This window comes from Onychostruthus taczanowskii, unplaced genomic scaffold (assembly GCF_017590055.1).
Source record: "Onychostruthus taczanowskii isolate IOZ18803 unplaced genomic scaffold, ASM1759005v1 scaffold75, whole genome shotgun sequence".
NCBI lineage: Eukaryota > Metazoa > Chordata > Aves > Passeriformes > Passeridae > Onychostruthus > Onychostruthus taczanowskii.
Genome location: NW_024505339.1, coordinates 426,261 through 447,321, shown reverse-complemented (window position 1 = coordinate 447,321; position 21,061 = coordinate 426,261). Strand labels below are relative to the sequence as shown.

General features: G+C 38.0%; 3 protein-coding genes across 3 annotated transcripts in view; 1 reads left to right on the top strand and 2 right to left on the bottom strand.

The window, feature by feature from the left end:
* Positions 1–1,628: 1,628 nt before the first annotated feature.
* Positions 1,629–8,428, bottom strand: ASPA (aspartoacylase). The gene is made up of 6 exons (XM_041422960.1): positions 8,036–8,428; positions 5,815–6,010; positions 4,551–4,644; positions 4,034–4,141; positions 3,344–3,453; positions 1,629–2,814 (listed from the first exon to the last, which is right to left on the bottom strand). Exons 1-6 carry the CDS (start codon positions 8,260–8,262, stop codon positions 2,614–2,616), a joined length of 936 nt encoding a protein of 311 aa, XP_041278894.1. The 5' UTR covers positions 8,263–8,428; the 3' UTR covers positions 1,629–2,613.
* A 2,942-nt stretch (positions 8,429–11,370) lies between these two features.
* SPATA22 (spermatogenesis associated 22) lies at positions 11,371–15,069 on the top strand. The gene is made up of 8 exons (XM_041423123.1): positions 11,371–11,413; positions 11,817–11,945; positions 12,672–12,726; positions 12,859–12,954; positions 13,367–13,670; positions 13,985–14,114; positions 14,448–14,545; positions 14,878–15,069. Exons 1-8 carry the CDS (start codon positions 11,371–11,373, stop codon positions 15,067–15,069), a joined length of 1,047 nt encoding a protein of 348 aa, XP_041279057.1.
* A 512-nt stretch (positions 15,070–15,581) lies between these two features.
* TMEM211 (transmembrane protein 211) overlaps positions 15,582–21,061 on the bottom strand; it is a 58,758-nt gene continuing 53,278 nt past the window's right edge. Inside the window, exon 3 of the mRNA XM_041423130.1 lies at positions 15,582–18,748. Within this exon, the coding sequence (XP_041279064.1) occupies positions 18,522–18,748 (227 nt within the window). The 3' untranslated portion in view covers positions 15,582–18,521. The remainder of the gene's footprint in view (positions 18,749–21,061) is intronic.

The window sequence follows — 21,061 nt, the reverse complement described above, 5'->3', positions numbered from 1 at the left end:
GTTCTTCTGAATTAATTTTTGCATTTAACCACTTTAGAAAAATCAGAAGTCAATATTTCTTCCCCAGGTGAACAAAATTAGTTCAATGCAATGCAATTCCAGACTTTATTTTTTATTCAGAGGACTCTGTAATGCATTTCTGTAGCTCTTATTTAATTACCTGTGATGACCAAGTACTATGAATTATATTTTTAGTTTTCTATTTTATGTGTGTATATATAAGGAGAAACATTTGTTCTGTGTACTTTTAAATTTCAATTAACATGTATCTCCAGTGTCATGGCTTTTCATCAGAATTATTCATGTGGTGCCTGTTTTAAAGGTGCTATTTTAGGTGAGACTCAGGGGAACTCAGTTCTGTGTTTGAATGATAATAAGAATTGCATTGGATTTTGCAGCTGTGGGCAAAATGATCCAAAAGACTTTCTTAAGACAGAAGAGAGCGTGAGGGAAGCCAGCAGTGGGAAGGATAATGCAAAATATTTACAGGGATGGTGAGCGTGGGTCCTGCTGCCCAGCTGCCCCTGACAGACACCGTGCCCTGAGATTCCAACCACGGCCTGCATGGATGGATGGGATCCACAGGAACCTTGGGCTGTGTTCTGGGCACAGGAATTGCAGGGGAAGGACATTTGTGTGCCCACAGACCACGTCACACCCCAGCGCTGTTTGGCTTTCTCAGCAGGAGACGTGAGGATGAGAAGAAAAGTTCCTGCGGTCTGGGAATCTTTGATCGTTGATTTTGCACCAAAGCTGCCAAGGAAGGACATTGCCTCAGGGCTGCTCAGCTCTGCCTGGATCCTTTCTGTGCCAGTTTTTGTACAAAGGGAAAAAAAATACCTCTTCACACACACTCAGGAACCAGGCTGGGCCGTGAGGCCACTGGAAACACAACGAGGCCTCTGCGCCGTGCTGAGGCTGCTCTGGGCTGTGAAAAAAGCACAAAAATCCCTACAAGAAACACAAAAATCCTTACAAGAAACACAAAAATCCCTACAAGAACATGCTGTGCCCCTGCCCAGGCACAAAACTGTTTGGCTTTCTCAGCAGGAGACGTGAGGATGAGAAGAAAAGTTCCTGCGGTCTGGGAATCTTTGATCGTTGATTTTGCACCAAAGCTGCCAAGGAAGGACATTGCCTCAGGGCTGCTCAGCTCTGCCTGGATCCTTTCTGTGCCAGTTTTTGTACAAAGGGAAAAAAAATACCTCTTCACACACACTCAGGAACCAGGCTGGGCCGTGAGGCCACTGGAAACACAACGAGGCCTCTGCGCCGTGCTGAGGCTGCTCTGGGCTGTGAAAAAAGCACAGAAAACCCTACAAGAAACACAAAAAACCCTACAAGAAACACAAAAAATCCCTACAAGAACATGCTGTGCTCCTGCCCAGGCACAAAACCCGTGGGTGAATTCAGGAACCAGCTGAGGGCTGCTCCTAAAAGCTCTCACTGAGGAAATCCCTCCTCGTGTGGCCACAGAGCTTGGCCACCTCACACCAGCCACGTGCTGGCTCCAGGACACTCTGAAAAATGACTGGAGCAGGTAATGCTGTGCTTTTTATACCAGGTTTCTTTAAATTAAGGAAATAAAACTTGCATTCAATCAATATTGTCCTTTGTTTTTTTATTTTATTGCCATAGGAGTTACACAAAGGCAAGGAAAAATACTTTAAATTTAGTAGTAAATGAGGGTGACATCACTTTTCAAAGGTAGAATATAGGAGTTATCTGGATAATTAATCTTTCAGTAAATAATTAATGTGTCCTTATGCAAAATTCTTCATGTTTATCACCTACTTGTCAAATATGTAAGAAACAACATTAGAAAATTAATTAAACCCCCATTTTTAAATCTTTTTAAGATGTTATGACAGGCTTTGTCTCTACAGACACAGAACAAGTCTCCCCATATGGAATTCTTCTTAATTTCCATTCTGGAATACTCAGGTATGCTTTGTGTATTGCTCTTCATCAAAACCAGAATCACTGCCTAGATCTTGCCTTAAATCAGAAACAGCCTGAATTAATAGTGAAATACACTAAAATGAAATGTAAAGCTCTTTAGAGCATATTTCTCTGAAATCCTTTTTTAGCTTATTTTTATGTTTGTAAGTATAAAAACAAAATAAACCCCAAGGCTTCCACTTCAGCACAGTGGGAGGTCAGTCACATATGCAGATAATGTAATTTATTACACACACCCTCCCCCTGTTTCTCTCTGCCCAGCTTCTCCTTTGTCTCACATTTTGTATGTTTACCTGAGGAATTAATTTAAAGGATTAACCCATTGTAAAAAGTGTTGGTTATTGAGGTTTGGGGTTATGAAGTAGAAAAGCTGTAAATTTTGCATATAATGTAGTACTGTGGATGAGCTTCTTCATAAAAACTTCACAAAAATATTTATAAATTCTTTGCATCTATAGGAGTCTATTAGAACAATAAACAGACTCATAATCAGCATTATGACAACAGATCTCCCAAGTGCTCAGCAAGGTTAATTAAATTACAATTTAAAATTAGATTCTGCATTTATGTATCCCACAAGTTACTACTGAATGACCCTGGGCTTCACAAGGAAACCATTTTTTATATGAAAAAAAGCTCTTAAGAAATGCTCTACTCTGAGACTGACAACCTGAGGTGTTTTGCAGTGAGTTTGATTTTCTCTGTTTTTACAAAAGCTTGCTTCTTTTCATAATATGCAGCTTCATTAATAAATGTTGGATAGACAGTACAGTTCCCCTGATATGGGATTACTTCTCCATCAAGAGTCAAAAATTGAGGATCACCATTCTTCAGTGGCTGCCAGTCTTGTTCCTTAGGGAAAGAAAATAAATAGAATATATCCACTTTCAGGTTTTTGTGTATTTTATGTGATTCTTGAGTTAATGCTAATTGTGCAAATTTCTGCAGTTTATGGCAAAAGCTTTTAAAATAATTCTGTTTAATCTTATTAAATAATTTTGTGTGTCTGGCCCTCATTTTCAGAATTCACTGGTCAAGTGAAGTAGAAGGAAACTGCAGATGCTCACAACTGATTGAAAATTTAAAACAGACACTCATTTTAGAATTAAAAATTAGGTTTATATTTTAAAATATAAGCTATCCTATTGGCTTTTTCTTTGTAGTGATTTTAGATGCAGTGATTCCCAAGACAGTTCCTGAAATAATGAAAGCATGACCTTAGTGAAAGAACTTAACCCTAGGGGAAGTCTAAAGTATTCAATAAAACCCTTTGGCAATATTGGCATTTTAAATATTTATTACTAAAATATACAACAATATAGCAGAAGCAACACAGGAATAAGTAGAAAATGTCACAAAAGGAAACTATTTTAGAATTTACCTGTAGTTTAGGATGAATTATTGCAATAATTTCACCATTCTTATTCCTGGGATAATCTACTTTCTCCATTATTTTAAAAACCTCGATTGTGCATGGTGGAAATTCCTTGCCTAGAAAGAATAAATGTAATTTAATGTCAAGATGAAAAACTGCCTGTTAAAAAGAACATTGCATTATTTATTCTCTGCAGAATGGCTCAAATCATCAGGTTGTCCCCTCAAAGCCAAGTTGTAGAAAGATGGTCCAGTCATGTATTGGGGCATATGAAGTTCAAGTCTAAATTTGTTACTGAAATGTTACTTTTCACATAAAAAGACCTTTTTTGTAGATGGGAAAATCAATGAAAGGTCTGTTTACCAGTGTTGCACAGCACAGTGATATCAGGGGTATTTAATCTTTACTATTCCAGCACAATAATAGAAATTCTGACATGCATAACTGTATTATTTTCTTTCTATTAAAAAAAAAAAACAAACCCAACCCAGTGACAAAACATACTCTGAAATAATTAAAACCACTTATTTTGTCAGAGTGTATTTTAGGTAGTGCACAGCTCTGACTTTAATTTTTTAATTCTCCCCCCACCTTTTATCTTTTTAACAGTAAAGTGTCATAGCCCAACGATATTTTTAAAATATTCTCCTAAAACAGTCCACTGCCATGACACAGGATGCTGTAACCTCTCATTACCTTCATTAAAAAGTTGCACAAAATCAAGGCCATGTTTGACAATCTTCCTCATTTTGTCCAAAACATCAGCTCTAGCAACACCTTGTGGCTGGGGCCCCACCTCGACACCTGTTTGGAGATGAGGGAGATCATTAATGTCACTTAATGTGTCCATCACACATCACATGCAGAGCAAAAATAAATGTCTGCTGGGTCAGTATTTAATGTTTAAGAAGGGTTGTAAGGCACAGAATTATGTGGGTTTTTAAGGCAAGAAAGTCCTTGCCATATATTATAAATATTTTCTGCAAAAAGTGGCTTAATTGAGTTTAAGGGTTTCTGTGTTATGTAATGATTGTGTAGATCAGAGCCCCTCAGAAGAATGGAGAATCACATCCATTCATTTTGGTAAATATTGTCACACAAGCAGCTCCTGGTGCTCAGAGCACTCTGCATAAGGCACTGAACACACCTGAAAAGAGCCATATTTCCAAACCTTTGCTGCTGGGTTGAAAAAGCCTTTAGGTTTGATATTTACCAACAGGATGTTTTGCCACAGATCGGGTTGTTGCATATTTGAGGCTGGGATGTTCAATCAGCAGAGCAGGACAAGGTTCTGGAGCCAAAGCGTTCTGTGGAGATGGTTTAAAAACGCCTTTGTCATGCAAAACGGCTTCAAACGTTGTGCCACAAAAGATCACTGATGCAGAAGTGATTTACACAATGTCTTCAATATGTTGCCTTTATTTCAGGGCCCTCGAGGAAGTAGGACATCTTTAGAAAACGCACAAAGCTGTGTTTGTTGGTGTCTGTCCCATTAACTGATGCCAGGCAGCTCTGCTGAACCAGAACTGAGCACAGTTCTAGTCCTGAACTGCCAGCAGAGAAAAAAAATCTCCTCAGCATGGTTCAAAAGGGAGAACTGAAATACCATAAAGCAGATTTCAACTATTTTATTTGGGGTTAGACTCCAATTCTCTTATGGGGACACAGATTGTGAATTAAGCCTCGTTTTAATGTTCTTTATTGGCATTTTTGCTACTTGAGGCTTCTTTCTTGATGACTGTCCACCATTACCCTTCATATAATTTTTGTCAAAAGCTTTTTAAATCTTCATATATTTTTATAAGCATTTAAAAATAATACATGTAATAAGAAAAAAATATCTAAAAATACTTTTTTCTCAGGAAAAAAAAAAAAAACAACAAAATTAAAATTCCGCACCATTGGCCCAACCTGGATTCCATCAGTCACTGTCCAGGCCACCAGAATTCAAGGAAATTGTGCATAAAGCAGCACTTCTGCAAACCTCACTCTACCAAAACTTATCAGCTTCAGCAACAGAAGAATCAAACATCTTCTAAAGACACATCACTGATGAGGGAACATTGTCAGTACCTACTTCCATTATTTGTTCCATCTCTTTATTTAATGAAATTAATGTTTAACTATTTAGCATGTGTAACCCAAATGTATCCAAGTTCCTGACAGATCAGTGTGAAAGCAGATTAAACTGCATTAATTTTCATAGATGTTATTCCACGTATTCCTCTTTGCCCATCAGTCTTAATAATGCTCATTTTAATACATGAAGATATGATGAGTTTAAATCTGAATTACCTGACATTATAATCAAATTAATAGTTGCCTCTGATTAAAACAATTCATCCTGAGTAATGAAATATTTTAAACAGTTTTGCAGAAGAAAAAATAGTATATTTAAATAAACTACAAAATAATATATAGGAATACAACATTACAACTAATAATGTATTTTAATAGTTCATTTAAATTAGTTTTACCTTGATATAATGAACCATTTGAATTGTAAAGTCATCCCTGGAGTTTTCAAGAATAATGGTACCACCCATGTTAGAAGTGGTGTTGTGAAGGTCAAAAATAAGGTCATAGGCATCATCACTACCTTTGGGACCAAATATATGATTGATTTCCTGAGCCCTCCTCACTTCATATGGAATATCTTCCACCACTGGCCTGCTGTTAATATCAGCACAAAGAAATTAGTGAGCTCATTCCATGGCTTTACAGTCAACAAAATATGTATTAGCCTTTTCTTTTTACTTTAAATCCAAAATTGACTGGAGTTGTAATCACCTGTTTAATTACCAAACTTCAAATTGGCTGAATTTGTTGAAGTAATCAAGTATGATTGTCTAGTAATTGTTTTATTATTCTGTGTCTTGTGCAGAAGGGTATTATAATTATTTAATCAAATTTTGGCTGGAAACTATTTCTCCTTACATCCCAAAATTTCCCCCTATGCATAATAAAACTAACTAAAAATTTAGCAAAAACATAGAGCACTTCCAAGACTGGATCCCCCTCCTGCTGGAGACCACATTCAGACATCAGTCCATGATGTTTTGCCTTGGACATCACCCTCAAAATTTTTTCTAACCTCTTTTATTTCTTGTCTTCTCATGATCTGAGCAGACTTTTACAGTCTATTCCTTTAGGACTCTTAAAGCTCAGTGAAGGTTTTGCTCTCAAATCTGTTCCTCCAAAGTTTCAATATTTGTAATTTGAGGAGACTCTGTGTATCACATAATCCACCTTTCTATTCTTTAGCTCTGCCTTTGAAATTCAACATTTCTTCAAATAAAACTGTTAATTAATACTCTTTATTGAAGCCATAGAGATTTACACCACTGATTTCAGTAATATCAAGATTTCACTCTCCTTTTTCTTATTTTGTAAAATAATTTATGATTTTGAAGGTTCTACACTTAAGGGACCAGGGGCAGGTACTTCAAACACTCAGTAGTGCTGAAATAGAACCAAGCAACTTCATAGTATTTACTGAGAAATAGTAGCTAAATATGAAGGAAGCCTGCAGGTGTCTTAATCTGGTGTTTTTTCAAGTGTTCTGTGCTCAAAGCAGCTGCAACCAAACAAAACCACCTTGTTGTTTTGGTTTTTTTTTTAGTATGTTTTTCTAAAAAATACAATTACAAGAATGGCCTCAATACTTATGTGTTAACATCTGCTTATCTTACATGTAATAATTAACAACGAAATTCTAAGATGAAAAGCTAGATGGAAAGATGTGTAGAGTGGGTATTGTTTTTGTTTTTTTTTTTTTTTTTTTTAGTATGTTTTTCCAAAATAAACAATTATAAGAATGGCCTCAATACTTATGTTAACATCTGCTTATCTTAGATGCAATAATCAACAACAAAATTCTAAGATGAACAGCCAGATGGAAAGATGTGTAGGGCAAGAATAACTGCCTGTAAAATATATACAGTAAGTATATTCCTTTCTGTGATATTCACCTTTGGCATTAAAACTCTTCTGAAACAGAATTACATGGTTAGCAACTATACTAAGAATGTTTATATAGCAAGGTGCACCTCTGGAATAGATGTCTCAAAAGCACAGAAATATCAAATCCTATTAAAAATGTAAAATCAGTTACTATTTTACAGTAATTATAGACAGTATTTCTTTTAAAGTAATGAGTCAGTTAAATTATTCAGTTTTTTGGCTATGCTTTTGCCTTAGAATAGATTATTTCTAGCTTCAAGTTTTTCTAATTTCAAGTTTTCACCTTTTACTGTACATAACTGGAATGAAACACACTTCCCTGATTTCTGTGCCATTCTTTCAGACACTCAGATGTCCGTGTTTAACTGGTTTTATTTGCTATTTCTTGGAAATCTAATTGTATTCAGAAGAGCTCCCAAACTGAATTGCACAAGACATGAGAAATGATGACTCTGACTCAGAACAGTGGTACTCCAATTCACACAAATGCAGCTCATCTAATGCTAATTTAAAATTATGTTTAAGATAATGTGTTGGTTTGAGACTGATTCTACCGGCAACAGAAGTGAGTCTGTTAACACATGCAATTTGTTCTTTTTTTGGGTTAAAGGTCAGTAATTTCAGTTATGTGACTGCGCTGTTAAAGTAGTAGGGGAACTTGCGCTCAACATTTTAATCTGGCAAGAATTTTAAAACCCAGAAAAGCAGAACAACAGAAATCACAACTGCTCTTACCCAAGGCTCTCGGGGTCAAAAACCCGGTTGAGATCACAGTCAATGTACCTGGTGCACCTCTCCACAGCCCTGGGGTTGGTGAGGAAGGGTTTCACCTGCACTCCTGCTCTCTGGATCTCGGCTCCATCCTGCTGCCAGTGCCGGACCAGGAGCACCCCCGATAATTCATTGCCGTGAGTGCCCCCGAAGAGCCCGACCCGTCGCACCCGAGCACACGGGGAGCTCATGCTCGAGCAAAACTTTTTCTCTCTGAGGGAGGAAAAAAAAAAAAAAAAAATCAATTTTTCCAGTAGGAGAGTCTTCCTTCTGGATAGGTCAGATGCAAAAAGAAAGTGAGTGGATTTCTCCCAACAGTTCTCAACTCAGTTTTGAGGCGGGATTTTCCAACCTCCCTCCCCAAGGAGCCTCCCCTTCGGTTGCTGTATTTAGTAACATCTCCGAGGCTGTTAATGGCACTGTTCCACAGTCCAAAAGTTAACTCTGGGCAGTCTTTATAATATATGATCTATAGGGAAATCCTGTGCTAATGAACAGTGGAAAACACTGGTTTTACACTTAAATATCAGGCATTTTTGCGCTGTAAATAGGTGCAACAGGTATTCTCATGTATGTTTGAAGTTACTGAAGTGTTATATTCTATAAGGGCAGAATGATTTAAAGTGAGCAAAATCAGCAAAATAAGAACTGTATCTTGGCTCTAGTCCAGCACACAATGCTGAAACATCAAGTATTTTCATCTAAAAAAAGCCAAAGAACAGCCAAGTTCCTCAAAGCACGTCGTGGCTTGTCCGACCTTTTTTGTTTTAGAAATCCTATGAACAGTGATTAGAAGGAACACAAGCTGAAATTACAGTGCAATTTATCCACGACTGACTTACCCAGAGAGTTCTGGCTCCAGTTCTATCTTGGGATCTGCTAACACAGACCTCTAATACATTGAAACAACTTTGCCAGGGACAACCCTTTAACTTTTCCAGTCTTTTATTAAAAAGGAAACAGATCTAGACCACGATGGGACAATAGTTCTGTTCTCTCCCCAAAAAACTTTAGTCAGCAACTTTTCTTCCATTTCCAAAAGCATTCAGAAAGGCTTCTGAAGCTTAAGCCAAAGAGCAGCTGTAACTTCCATCCTGAGAATCAAAACATTTAGAATAAACACACTTATTAACAGAAAAATAAGATTTATTGCTGTAAATGACAGAAGTATTTGCAATTGGTATATGACTCATGATATAAATATAACAAATATTAGATTGCAAGAGAATAAAGAATGTTTATTGAACAATTCTTTTTTATTAAGATGATACTCCAGTGACTGAGAGAATATTTGGCCAGTGCCTGAAAGGTTTTATATCCCAGGCTGACAGACTATAGGTCTAGGAAAAGCTGAGCACAGGATTTATCTAGGATAGTTCTGCCAGGAATATAATTTCTACAGAAGTTGCTCTCTTTGTTTCAGTTCACGCATTCAGATTTTGCTGCGGCTTACAGTGAGTTAATACACAGAGATTGTTTGCTTAAATACTCAACTGTACTACTCTGTACTTAGCAGCTGTCAGATATTTAATCAGAATGAGTAATTTATTAAACAAAGCAGTAAAGGTGCATTTTACAGCACTGGACAGTCTGTACTGTCCTTTGACCCCTGTCTCTCTTCAGTGGTGGTGCCAGAATGGGGCATGACACAACACCCAAAAACACAACTCACACTCTGAATCTGGGTTTGTTGAATTTAAACACAGCAGCAGTTTGAAGAGTAAACAGCAAAATGCAAACGTGCAGGACTGGAACATTCAGTTTATCTTTTATTCCTGCTGGCACTGTAATGGCTGTAATTCCTTCCAAAGCGCTGAATGAAACACAGAGATGTCTGTGCACTTAATTAACATGCAAGAAGTTTGTCTCCTAAGAGTGTTTTCAGGACAGAGACAGTGAATTCCCAAACATGAGTTTAGGAACTAAACCCATGGAAGTTTCTTTTATCCCCTTTAGAGCAGTTCCCATCCAAACCCTTTAACTCCTGGCGTCCCAGGACCTGCCAATTTGAGAATGAATGGAAATTCACATGGAAAGTTTTCACTCTTCAGGGTTAAACACTGGGAAGCGTGCTTTGCCAATACTCACACTCTGAAAAAGGATGTGGGATATTTGGTTTAGTAAGAATCCGAATTTGTTTGATGTGCTACATAGAGACCTTTGGGAGTGCTTCTGAAGGAAAAAGTTGACTAAAACAGGGCAAGATCTAGTTGTGCCAAGCAGATTTTAGACAGGATTCAGCCATGTGTAAAAGCTGAAGAGACAAACAGAGTGAAGAATGCTTTTAGTTTTATTTACAGCCACGTTTGCGTCCACACACTTCTGCAGATGCAGCTCCTGCCCTGCTTTCTGAGGATGACACTACACCGGTTCCTCGGGGGCGGGGGTAATTAATGAAATCTCACCGAGGGGGTGATTAAAGGGTTCCTGTGTCCCCAGCTGGGCGCGGCCGCGCCCGCCGAGCCCTCAGCGGGTGGGAACGGGGCTTCACCTTCTCGCCATTTTCGCACCCGCTGAGGCGCGAGCGCGCGGACGAGTGTCCGTTATTTTTGGCGGGCTTTGCCTGAGGGCTTCACCTGAGGGCTGACCCTCAGCCGCCTCCCTCAGGGCTGACCCTCTGCGCTGACCTTCAGAACTGACCCTCAGCCTCGTCCCTCAGGGCTGACCCCTCAGGACTGACCCTCAGCCGCCTCCCTCAGGGCTGACCCCTCAGGGCTGACCTTCAGAACTGACCCTCAGCCCCATCCCTCAGGGCTGACTCCTCATGGCTGACCTTCAGAACTGACCCTCAGCCCCATCCCTTAGGGCTGACCCTCATCTTCATCCCTCAGCACTGACCCTCAGCCTCGTCCCTCAGCACTGCCCTTCAGGACTGACCCTCAGCCTCATCCCTCAGCACTGCCCCTCAGGACTGACCGTCAGCCTCGTCCCTCAGCGCTGACCCTCAGGGCTGACCCTCGGGGCTGACCCTCAGCCTGGTAAGCTCTGACTCTCAACATGGCCCTGACCCTCAGCCCCACTCCCTCAGGGCCTGGAATCTCCAAAGAGCAGTTTCGTCTTTGGCGTGCACCTGTGGATCTTCTAAATTTACTGCAGCTGCTTCTGTGTTTTAGGATTGTGTTCAAAATGATGCCAGTTATTTGAGCTGCATTGTTAAGAGAAACTGCCATAAAATCATGAGAAATTTGAATGTGTTTGCAACATTAATTAGTTTGCTTTGTTTATCTGACTTCCATACAGCAAATTTGGAGAAATCAATACATTGCTTACATTGCTGACTTTTAAGATTCAGCAAAGAAATGAAAAGGAGTTTAGGTGACACCTCAGCTCGCAGCACAGCAGGTACCAGCCCTTCTTATGTGCCCTCCTGTTCACACCTCACTATGCTTTTATAGAGACATAAAATACATTTATATGTCGTATTCATACAGGATATTCAGTATTTAGCCCTAAATCCCCATTTCCTGAGTGGACTTGCATGGGTTACCTGTTTATTGCAGCACAGGGTGAGATTTTAGATGGATTCAGGGGACTGGTCACTGAGGCAAAGGTTTCATTAATGGGATCATATGCAGGACAGAGGGCTGAGAACATAAATTCTGTGAGGGAATGGCCTTTTATGTGGTTATGAAATGCAATTCCTATGTGCAATGTGAAATAATTAAGTAATTTTATTTACTTGTTTTAAGTGTGGGTTGTGTATTCTTTTGCTATTAATATAGCATTACTTAAATTTTAATTTTAGGTTGTCTGCCTGTACCACTGTTCAATCAGAAAAAAAGAACTAGACAGCCCCTCACTTCAAATCCACTTAAAAATGAACCAGATACTGTTTCTGGGACTCGTAGTTATGACTTCTCTCCCTCATCATTCGGTAAATAAGACTTTTTTTTTTTTTTTACTGCCTCTAAGTCCAAATGAATCTTAATTTACTGATTGTATTCTGTGAAATCAGACATTGTCTTTATCAAGAACTATATGCTTCCTTTATATCTATTTCTGAAAAGTTCATTATGTAAAAATTGTCCTCCAGGAAATTTCTTTCTCCTCTGTACAATTGAGCTTTTTATACTTCTTGCTTGAGGGAGTTTGACTCTTTGTGTGATGGAGAATGAAGTAGCACTGGCATTTAAATAGAGTCTCTTGAAACTGACCTTTTGTTTTCAGTTGATTTCAATCAACATTCAAGTCCTGTGTTACAAGAAGAAACATTTGTAAGATGTCTTTCTTGTAGTTCAGAAAGGAACTTCTGTTCTTCGCATGGGGCTTGGAAAGAACGGTGCAGAATTCTGCTTTTAGTCCTTTCATTATGTTTTACTTGTAATAAAGTTTAAAAGTTTGCTTACAGTAAAGTCTCTGTTGCTAATAAGTCTAATGTTTGTAACTGAACTATTGTCTAGAGAAGCAATCTACTTGTTAGAAGTTGTCTTATAATTACAAATATCAAAGGATCACATTCCCCTTGTTTCTTTCTTCTTCCTCCTTCCCATGTGAGCCTGTTTGTGGGACATTAAGCAGAGTTGGAGGCCTACAAAGACTTGCTACCTTTCAATCTTTTGCATTTTTATCAATATTTAATCCTTTGTCTTTTGAAAATTAGGCTGGGGAGCTGCAAACCCAGAAGTGGATGAACTGCAGAAAGCAGCAAACAGTGGGTATGTAAAAAGCAAGTTATTTGTTGCTTTTTTGATTTTTATTTGGATGTTAATTGTTTCATGAACAATCCATGTGTGTCTTACAATAAAGCTGCTGCTGTGTCACTGATACTTTAAACTTGTCTTTGAAAGCCAAGCAGAACATCCGATGGCTCCTTCCCTTATGAAACCACCAAATGCATCAAAGTTTAATTTAGCAAATGCTGGAAAAAACGTGTCTGCCTGCAGGTTGGTGAAGCCTTTCATGTCTATTACCCTTCCTTTTTGTTCTTATGTGAAAATGCATCTCACATTTTCCCATATGCCTGTAGCAGTCAAATAAACCCTTTTAATCTCACTCTCAGAGGAAACCTTGTTTATTTTATTTTAGAGTCATGAAAATATGTGAATTTTGGGTCAGGAAAGATCCATTACACAGGGCAGGACAATAACAGAGCAGGGTTTTAAGGCCTGTTGAAGACAGATGGATTTATGCACAGGTGTAATCACTGCCCTGTATATGGATAAATTTGGTATAAACTCAAGTGAGTTTGGAGATATTTAAAGCTAAAACAACAATTTATGCATTGCTTTTATATACTTCAATCACATAGCTCAGTATTCAGAAGAGGTACTGTGATACTGAACTGTTGTATTGCAGGAACAGAAATGAATATACTCCTTTAAATAAAACAGCAAATTCAAGATCTGATAATGGAACTTCTCAGAAGTTTGAGAACTTTTCCAGCAGTTTGAAAACTGTCCAGCAGCAAAAGCACCCTGACAGTCGTAACCCATCCCAGCTCATCAAAACAGACACATCCAAAGGACAGTGGCCAGTGAAGCCCAACACTGTGGCAAGAAGTCTGCAGGATCACAATCCAGCATATAAATTTAACTACAGCAGTCAGCAAAATAAAATGAATGAAAACCAGTTTGGTTGTGTCCCAGAAGATAAAAGTCAGGTAAAACTTATGGGCAGGGTTTATAGGAAAGACACAATGAAGAAAGCAATAAGGAAAGAAAACTGGTGGAAGATGATGAGGTTTTCATCAGCTGTTAGTAAAACCTGGAGCTTCTGGAAATTTAGAATTGAGATTTTCATACTGCAATAATCTAAACTCCCTAGTAAACTGGCAGGGAGTTGTTTGTATATTCTGAACAAATGCTCTGACTTTAATGTAATTATTGCCTATTTAACATAATAAATAAATGCCTATGTGCCCTTTGAAATAGCAAGTGTGTATGTGTAACTTAAGCTTTTGTCTTCATCTGAAAGGAAATTTCATCGTCTCAAGTGAAAACTAAAATAAAAAAGAATTCTTTGCGAATCCTGTCTGCAGTCATTCAGAGTGTGAGGCACTGGAGCCAATATGCCTATAAAACTGCACTGTTATTTGAAGTTTTAGGTAAGCATCATAGATTACAATAATGTAATCTGATAATAATGCTAGGGCAACAATGAGTGAGAATTTTTCAATGGCTGAAATACTTAAACCCACAATACTGGCATGAACACCATCTAATTTCCCTTCCATTCAGCTATCAAAGGTGACTGAAACACGTACAAAATTAACACTTCAGTCATCCTCCAACATCAAGTTTTTCTGTCCTCTTTCTTTCCTTGTTTTTAGAACGTGCTAATTTTCTGTTTAGTGGGAATCTTCTGTAGAGTGATACAGTTTTACAATATTTTTAATATAATTAATCTTGGAATGATTAATTTTTGCTTAACGGGACAGGCACACTGGATTCTGCAGTCACACCTGGAGCATATGGGGCAAAGAACTTTCTTCTGAGAGATGGAAAGGAGACGCTGCCTTGTGTGTTTTATGAAATTGTGAGTATTCTGTGTCCACACATAACACAGTCACCACTAACTCCAACCCTTTTTATGAATGCAAAAAGAAAACATAAATTTACAGTGTAAAAGGCAGACTGAATGTTTTTATCATATTGTTCCCAATTCAGAGCAATAGTCACTACTTAGGCATCCTCTTCTGTTTGAGAAAAACAGGTGAGACTTTGAGTTTAGCTTTTAAGTACTTGGTAACAGGAACAAAGCTGATGTAAAGGTCTTCTGTTTTACATAGCCCTCAGAAACCAGCAATGTGAAAAGCTTTTATGTGAGGTGATGTAATTGTTTCATGTGTTTATTATGCTTTGATGAAGGACCGTGAGCTTCCACGACTCATTAGAGGTCGAGTGCACAGGTGCATGGGAACCTATGATGCAAAAAAGAACATTTTCAAGTGCGTCTCTGTAAGACCAGCAACTGCTCAAGAACAGAACACTTTCCAAGACTTTGTTAAAATTGCAGATGCTGAGATGACAGCATATGTAAAAACTATGAATGAAATGTAAAAGTCAAAATGGTTGTCCAAACCCCAGTTTTAACTAATTGTTACCCATAAAGGCTGCACATGCTACAACATTTACCCAAACTACCACTGAAAATCTGGTTAGACATTTGAAAATATCACTGTGCTGTGTTATCCAACAAATGCTGTGTGGTGTTCATTGGGTTCCCATTTATGTGTTACCTGATTAATGTTTTTTAATTTAAAAATAAATAGTCAATATAATACCTGTATAAAATAACAACAGACCCTGAGGCTGTAGGAAGATTCCCAAGGACACAGAGGAAGTAGAAAAGAAAGAATTATTTGAACACAGAACTTCCTTGCCTTTGCCACAGAAATATTTTTCATGACAGATGGACCATGTACATGTTTATGTGCCTTTGCCTTCAAACATTACCTTTCATAGGTTATTCCTGCTGTTCCTATTTCCTTTTCCCCTGCTTCAGAAGCTTTGCAGCAGATCTCTTGGGAATTGCAAAACAAAAGAGTTGTCAAGAAAATAGCAAACAGTATGGGGATTTTTTTATTATTTTATTATACAGTGTTGGCAATTGGAAATTTCACATTTAAAATAATTGAAATATTGTATCCAACAAGTCAAATACAGAAAACAGTTAATATTCTAAAAAGGAGCCAGCTAGTCAACGCAGAAACACATTAATGGAAAATACAGCTTTTAGTTACACTTAAAAAATTATATATTTAGAATAAAACTTGAACCTGGTCCAGCAAATTGTAACAGGAAAACGCTTTTACACAGTTTAACGCGCAGACAGTCTTTATTTTAAAAAGTGATCTGTCAGTGTGAGCACAGGCATTGTCAGCAGCAGGTGAGATCTAAGGGATGTGCTTTACCAACTACTGCAGGGATCACTGGAATTATCACCACACTTCAGTGTGAGGTGGGCTCACAGCATGGATGCTTCAAGGAGGGTTGTGCCAATCCAGTTTTAGAGGTCATGTACACGTGTTTGATTTATTTAAATATTATAAAAATGTTATAAAATGTTAAAGGAAGCTCCTAATGGAAGCATTAGCTTGACTCATAAAAGGTGCAGAATTTTGCAGGATGCAGAGGTTGATGATTTGCACAAGAGAAGTTGAGCTTTAAGAAGTATAGGATTTGGTACAGCAGTGTTGTGAATTGTGAGACTGCTGTAACAGTAATTTAAAACTGCTTCCAGTTAAGTGATTGATGCTTCCAGTTTTGCACATGTGAAACTTGTGTTAATAAGTAATGACAGGAATAGGTCCTTTGTCTACTAGGTACGTTATGGCTGTTAATAAAAATCTAAATTCATTTTCCAGGAAGTGTTTAGATCTTTGCAAAAGAAGTTTCTATTTGACACTAACAAATCACTTTTTCTAGTGAAACATTAAGTGAACAGTCGTAAACATTACACAAAACAGAAAAACCCCTACTCAATACAGTTTATACACACTACTCAACATTTTTCAGTTGTTGGGTGATTTTTTTTCTTGACCATATTGATCCTGTCTTGTATAATGGTTCTAGTGTAAAGGCACAGGTTGGTTAGGAAAGAAAAGCCTGCATCTCTGTCTCTCTACTTTATGGTGATTATTTTCTTTTTGCATGTTGTTTGTTATTCCTCACTTTTCTGACTCTTACATGAAAATTATCAATCTCAGCCATTCATTAAAAAAGTGTAAGACATTACTGAAAAGCACATTAATATACAGAAGTGACTGAAATTTATTCTTCTTACTTTAGGGCATTCCTTCAGCCTATTTTGTTAAATGTTTGGAAGATTTAATTTCTCAGTCCCCGTGAGCAAAAGTGCAGAGCACTCATGCTCTGTTTCTCAGTGTACTTAATTCTGCATTGGAATCTGCATTTCCAAAGAACTTGCTAAGTTTATGTGCAGAAATTGCTTTCAGAGTGCATGGAAATGTAACAACAGGACAATTATTTTGGAAAACAATGCAATGTTCCATTGAAGTTTAGAAGGGTGAGGAATGTAAACAAGACTGCAGAAGTCTTTGATGTATATTAAAATAACACAGTGATTGTTCTGTTTGCATTTTCTTATACATCCTCAACATGTCTCTGTCTGTCCCTTCATGTACACCTTCCATTAAAAAAAAATAAAAATTCAGGAATCAGTTGGACTCAGCTAAGTGAAGAATAATAAATTTGATCACCTGGTTTGTGCCAAAATACAAAACTAAGAACTACAGCTCTGAATAAAATATAATCTATGTGATTTTTCCTCTTAATAAATAATAGAAAATAAAAGATGAGAATAGAATTAGAATTAAAATTTTATTTTAAATGAAAAAACACAACAATGGTGTGAGATTAGAACCCAATGTTTCTTTTGCTTAAGGCAGTCAAGTGCACTTATTTCAATGCTTGATAATAATGAATTCAGTGCTATGGTGGAAATCAGACCTCACAAAATTTCCATACAGACTGATGAAATATGGCCATTTGTACTTCTGACACAGCATCAGGTTTTTGCTGGTCATGTTCAATAGCATTTCACTTCACTTTTTTGTTTTAAAATCTGGACTCTGAATTGCAGTGGAAATACTGGAATTAGTTCGTTCTGGCTTGTATTATCACTACAGATAAGGACCATTGGGCACAGACATTTTTGTAAACAGAGATTTTTTCTTTTCAGCCTTAAACAACAAAACCCAAAATCTATAGCAGTCACAGTTCAAAACATTTTGTAAAAGTCCACTTAGAATTATAATTTAAAAAATACTGAGAACAAATTCTTAGGATTTTTTTTTGCTGTTGTTAAAGTATTAAATCATCATGAAGCCTTTGGAAGTAGTTGGACCTCTCAGAAAAAAAAGAAATTTCAATTTTACCCAAGACTTCATGAAGATGTCTCTATATCTTGGCAATTAGAGCAGAAGTAAAAACTGTGCCCAGAACTTTAAAATATGCAGGTGCTGCTAATATATATAGATTAAAAAGAAACTTTTCTTGTATACAGTTTTTAACCTATCAATCTTAATTTTAGGCTGTGGCTACTAGTAGGTGCTTTTTCACTAATCAAAATGATTGTAACAAAACATCATTATTGATTTTAAAGTTACTGGGTTCATAAAAGTTCTGACATTTCACAATATATCAAAAGTGAATTGAAGCTTTTAAGACTCACAATTTTGAGACACAAAAGAAACTGGGAGGTAGACAGATGTTTTGAGGATAAACTGATTATTTTTTTTGTCTAAGGCAGTATGCCATTATCTGTTTAGAGCAGTGTAAAGGCTGCTGATCAATCCTATTTCAATTCCAGAGCGTTCGCTGCTCGTGCTTACGGAAGACTTTCAATGCACTTTTAGTCTTTGTCAATCTGACCTTCTCTTCCCCATCTCCTCTCCTCTCTTTAGCAACACAGCCAACTGGAAGTGCTTCAATAATTTCTGCCCATTAGTGTAGACAGGAATGTTCTGTTCTTAGACAGTAATAAAATACTATAAAATAGTAGGTATTGGAGTTGGAGATATGTGCTCTTTTGGTGCATATTTTGCAAAGAATGGTAAAAAGACAGACAACATGACCCCAACAATTGCCAGCATGTACCCCCATCCAATCTGGCAGTCTCCTGCATAGTAGATGTCTGAGTTCTCACAGAATCTCTTCACAGTAGCAGAGTTGAAACCAAAAGGGTAAACCAAAAGCCCAGAAGCCATTATGAACACTAGAGAGGAGAAAAAAAAAATCACACCAGTTATTATCAAGCATTAATTCCTTAGGAAAAAAGTAATCCTTATTTTAGCAAGGCAAATATATATAATATTAAAATCAATGGGAAAAGGCACAGCTTATAAAACCCCCTTGTGATTGGCAGATTATCCTCCTTTTCATAATTACCTCTTGTGGACAGCAGTGGTGTGACAAGGCAGCAAGTTGGGATTTTTTTCATGAGAACTCTTGCCATTAAATAACTTCAGAAACGCTGTGATCCAAATTATGTAGCCATGTAAAAAGTAAGGTGGTTCAGATATAATGGAATCCAGAGGAGAAGAATTCCTAAGTTGGCAGATTCCAAACCAGCTTCACTTTCTTCTCAACAGCATTTTTGTGCTTGAGACAAACAATTACTTTGTTCTGCCAAATAGAAACTTTCAATGAAAGAGTTCAAATACAATTTTTAGATTCTGCTGATGAGGTTCTGATAATGTGAGACTCATTAGTACCGACTCAAATTGTTTAAAACATCCTGCATTTGAACAACTGATGAAAAACAACACCATCTTCATCTATCTTCTTTTTATTTATTTATTTTATGTCTCTTGACATGGGAAAGCCAGGCTTGCCTCCTGCAATAACCCTGCATTATCCATTGGCTTTTAATAGAACTTCACAGATTTTAGTCTTTAAAGAATCCATGTCATACTCAAGTATCACCATATGCAGGTAATTGAATCAACAGCAGAACCACTTTTCCAACTTTGAAAATAAGACTGCCCAAGGTACAACTCATAAGATAAAGATGCATGAAAATCCCCCAGGAACAGCTCTTGGAACCTGATTCTGCCCAGCTGGAAGTGGAGAGGGGCTGAGACAGGCTGGTGAGAGGGGTTACACCTCCTTTTGTTTGAGAGAGCACTGAGAAAACCACGTTTTCTTCTCTATCCCTTCTGCTAATCAATTGCCACTGTATTTAAAATCTCTATTTTAAAAGGCTTTATTTTATGTACTAAAAAAAATACCATGCAGCAGTCCCTTTTCCTCTCTTCCCCTTTTTCCAAGAGAGTGTTTTGTTCAGATTCAGGGTAGTGATTTAAGAAGCAACCAGAATTAACAGTTATGTTTGAGCTGATAGATAATTCATAACCAGCAAACATCTAATGAAACATTAGGAGTATAAAACAAACACTGTGTGCTATTCTCTGTGTTTGTGATTGCCTTTCAGGTAGGACGTGCATATTACTCCAATTATAATATTGGAGAGACTTAATCTTAAAAGTATCCACTAAAAAAGAGCAATCACTCATTAATCTTTTTAATTAAAAACCACTTTAATTAGCTGAGGGCTAGATGAAGTCCAAAAGTTTAACACACAGCCTGTCAAGTCCCTGAATAATTTGAATTAAACCTTTCCTTCTAGTCCAAATGGAACTGCTGAGTTAATCCCTTGTAGAAAACAGTAAGGTGAAGAATATGGAAATTAAAAGGAGAGAAAGTGGAGCAGCAGCAAAGTCTGCTTCCCCCTGGGTGTCTCACATCTGGGTGCAAAGAGAAGCTGCCTGCCAAGAGGTGGAACTCTCTGAACACCAAGAGTTCCACCTGCTCCAGCAGCCACCCTCCTTCCTTTAAACCTCAGGAAGAATTTTGCAGTGGTTGCTGTGGCTTTTTCCTCTTTCCACGTCCCCCACAAGGTGGGTGAAAGGTGCTGCTGCAAGAGCCAGTAAGGGAAAAGTCCTTTCCCAGCACAGGCAGCATCCTGAGCCAGGCTCACAATTCCTGATCCTCCAGCAGCTGCCCCTGCTGGGGGTGCCCAGGGCAGGGGGAGCTCCTGGAGCTGAGATTTCAGCAGCTGTGTCCCTGCTTTTGGGGCTGACAGGCTGCAGCCATGCTGAACCTGAATACAAAGAAGTTGTGTTATGCAGATCTCCCTAACTGCTCATGCGTGACACCCATAAAAACAATATAAAATGAAAATACAGTAAAAATGAGGCTAAACCAGACAAGGACAAGGAGTGATAGTTTTAAATCAAAACAGGGTGGACTCAGAGTAGATAGAAGGAAGAAATCTTTCATGATGAGTGTGGTAAAACACCAGCACAGGCTGCCCAGAGATGTGGTGGATGCCCCATCCCTGGAAGCATCCAAGCTCAGGTTGGACAGGGCTCTGAGCTATCTTGTCTAGTTGAAGACATCCCTGTTTGCTCCAGGAGAACCTCTGCAGGTCACTTCCAACCCAAACTATTCCACAATTCTGTCATCTTGTTCAGTAAAGGTCACTGAGCTTTCCCAAAAGACCTGAGGGGCCAGCACAGCCTGAGAG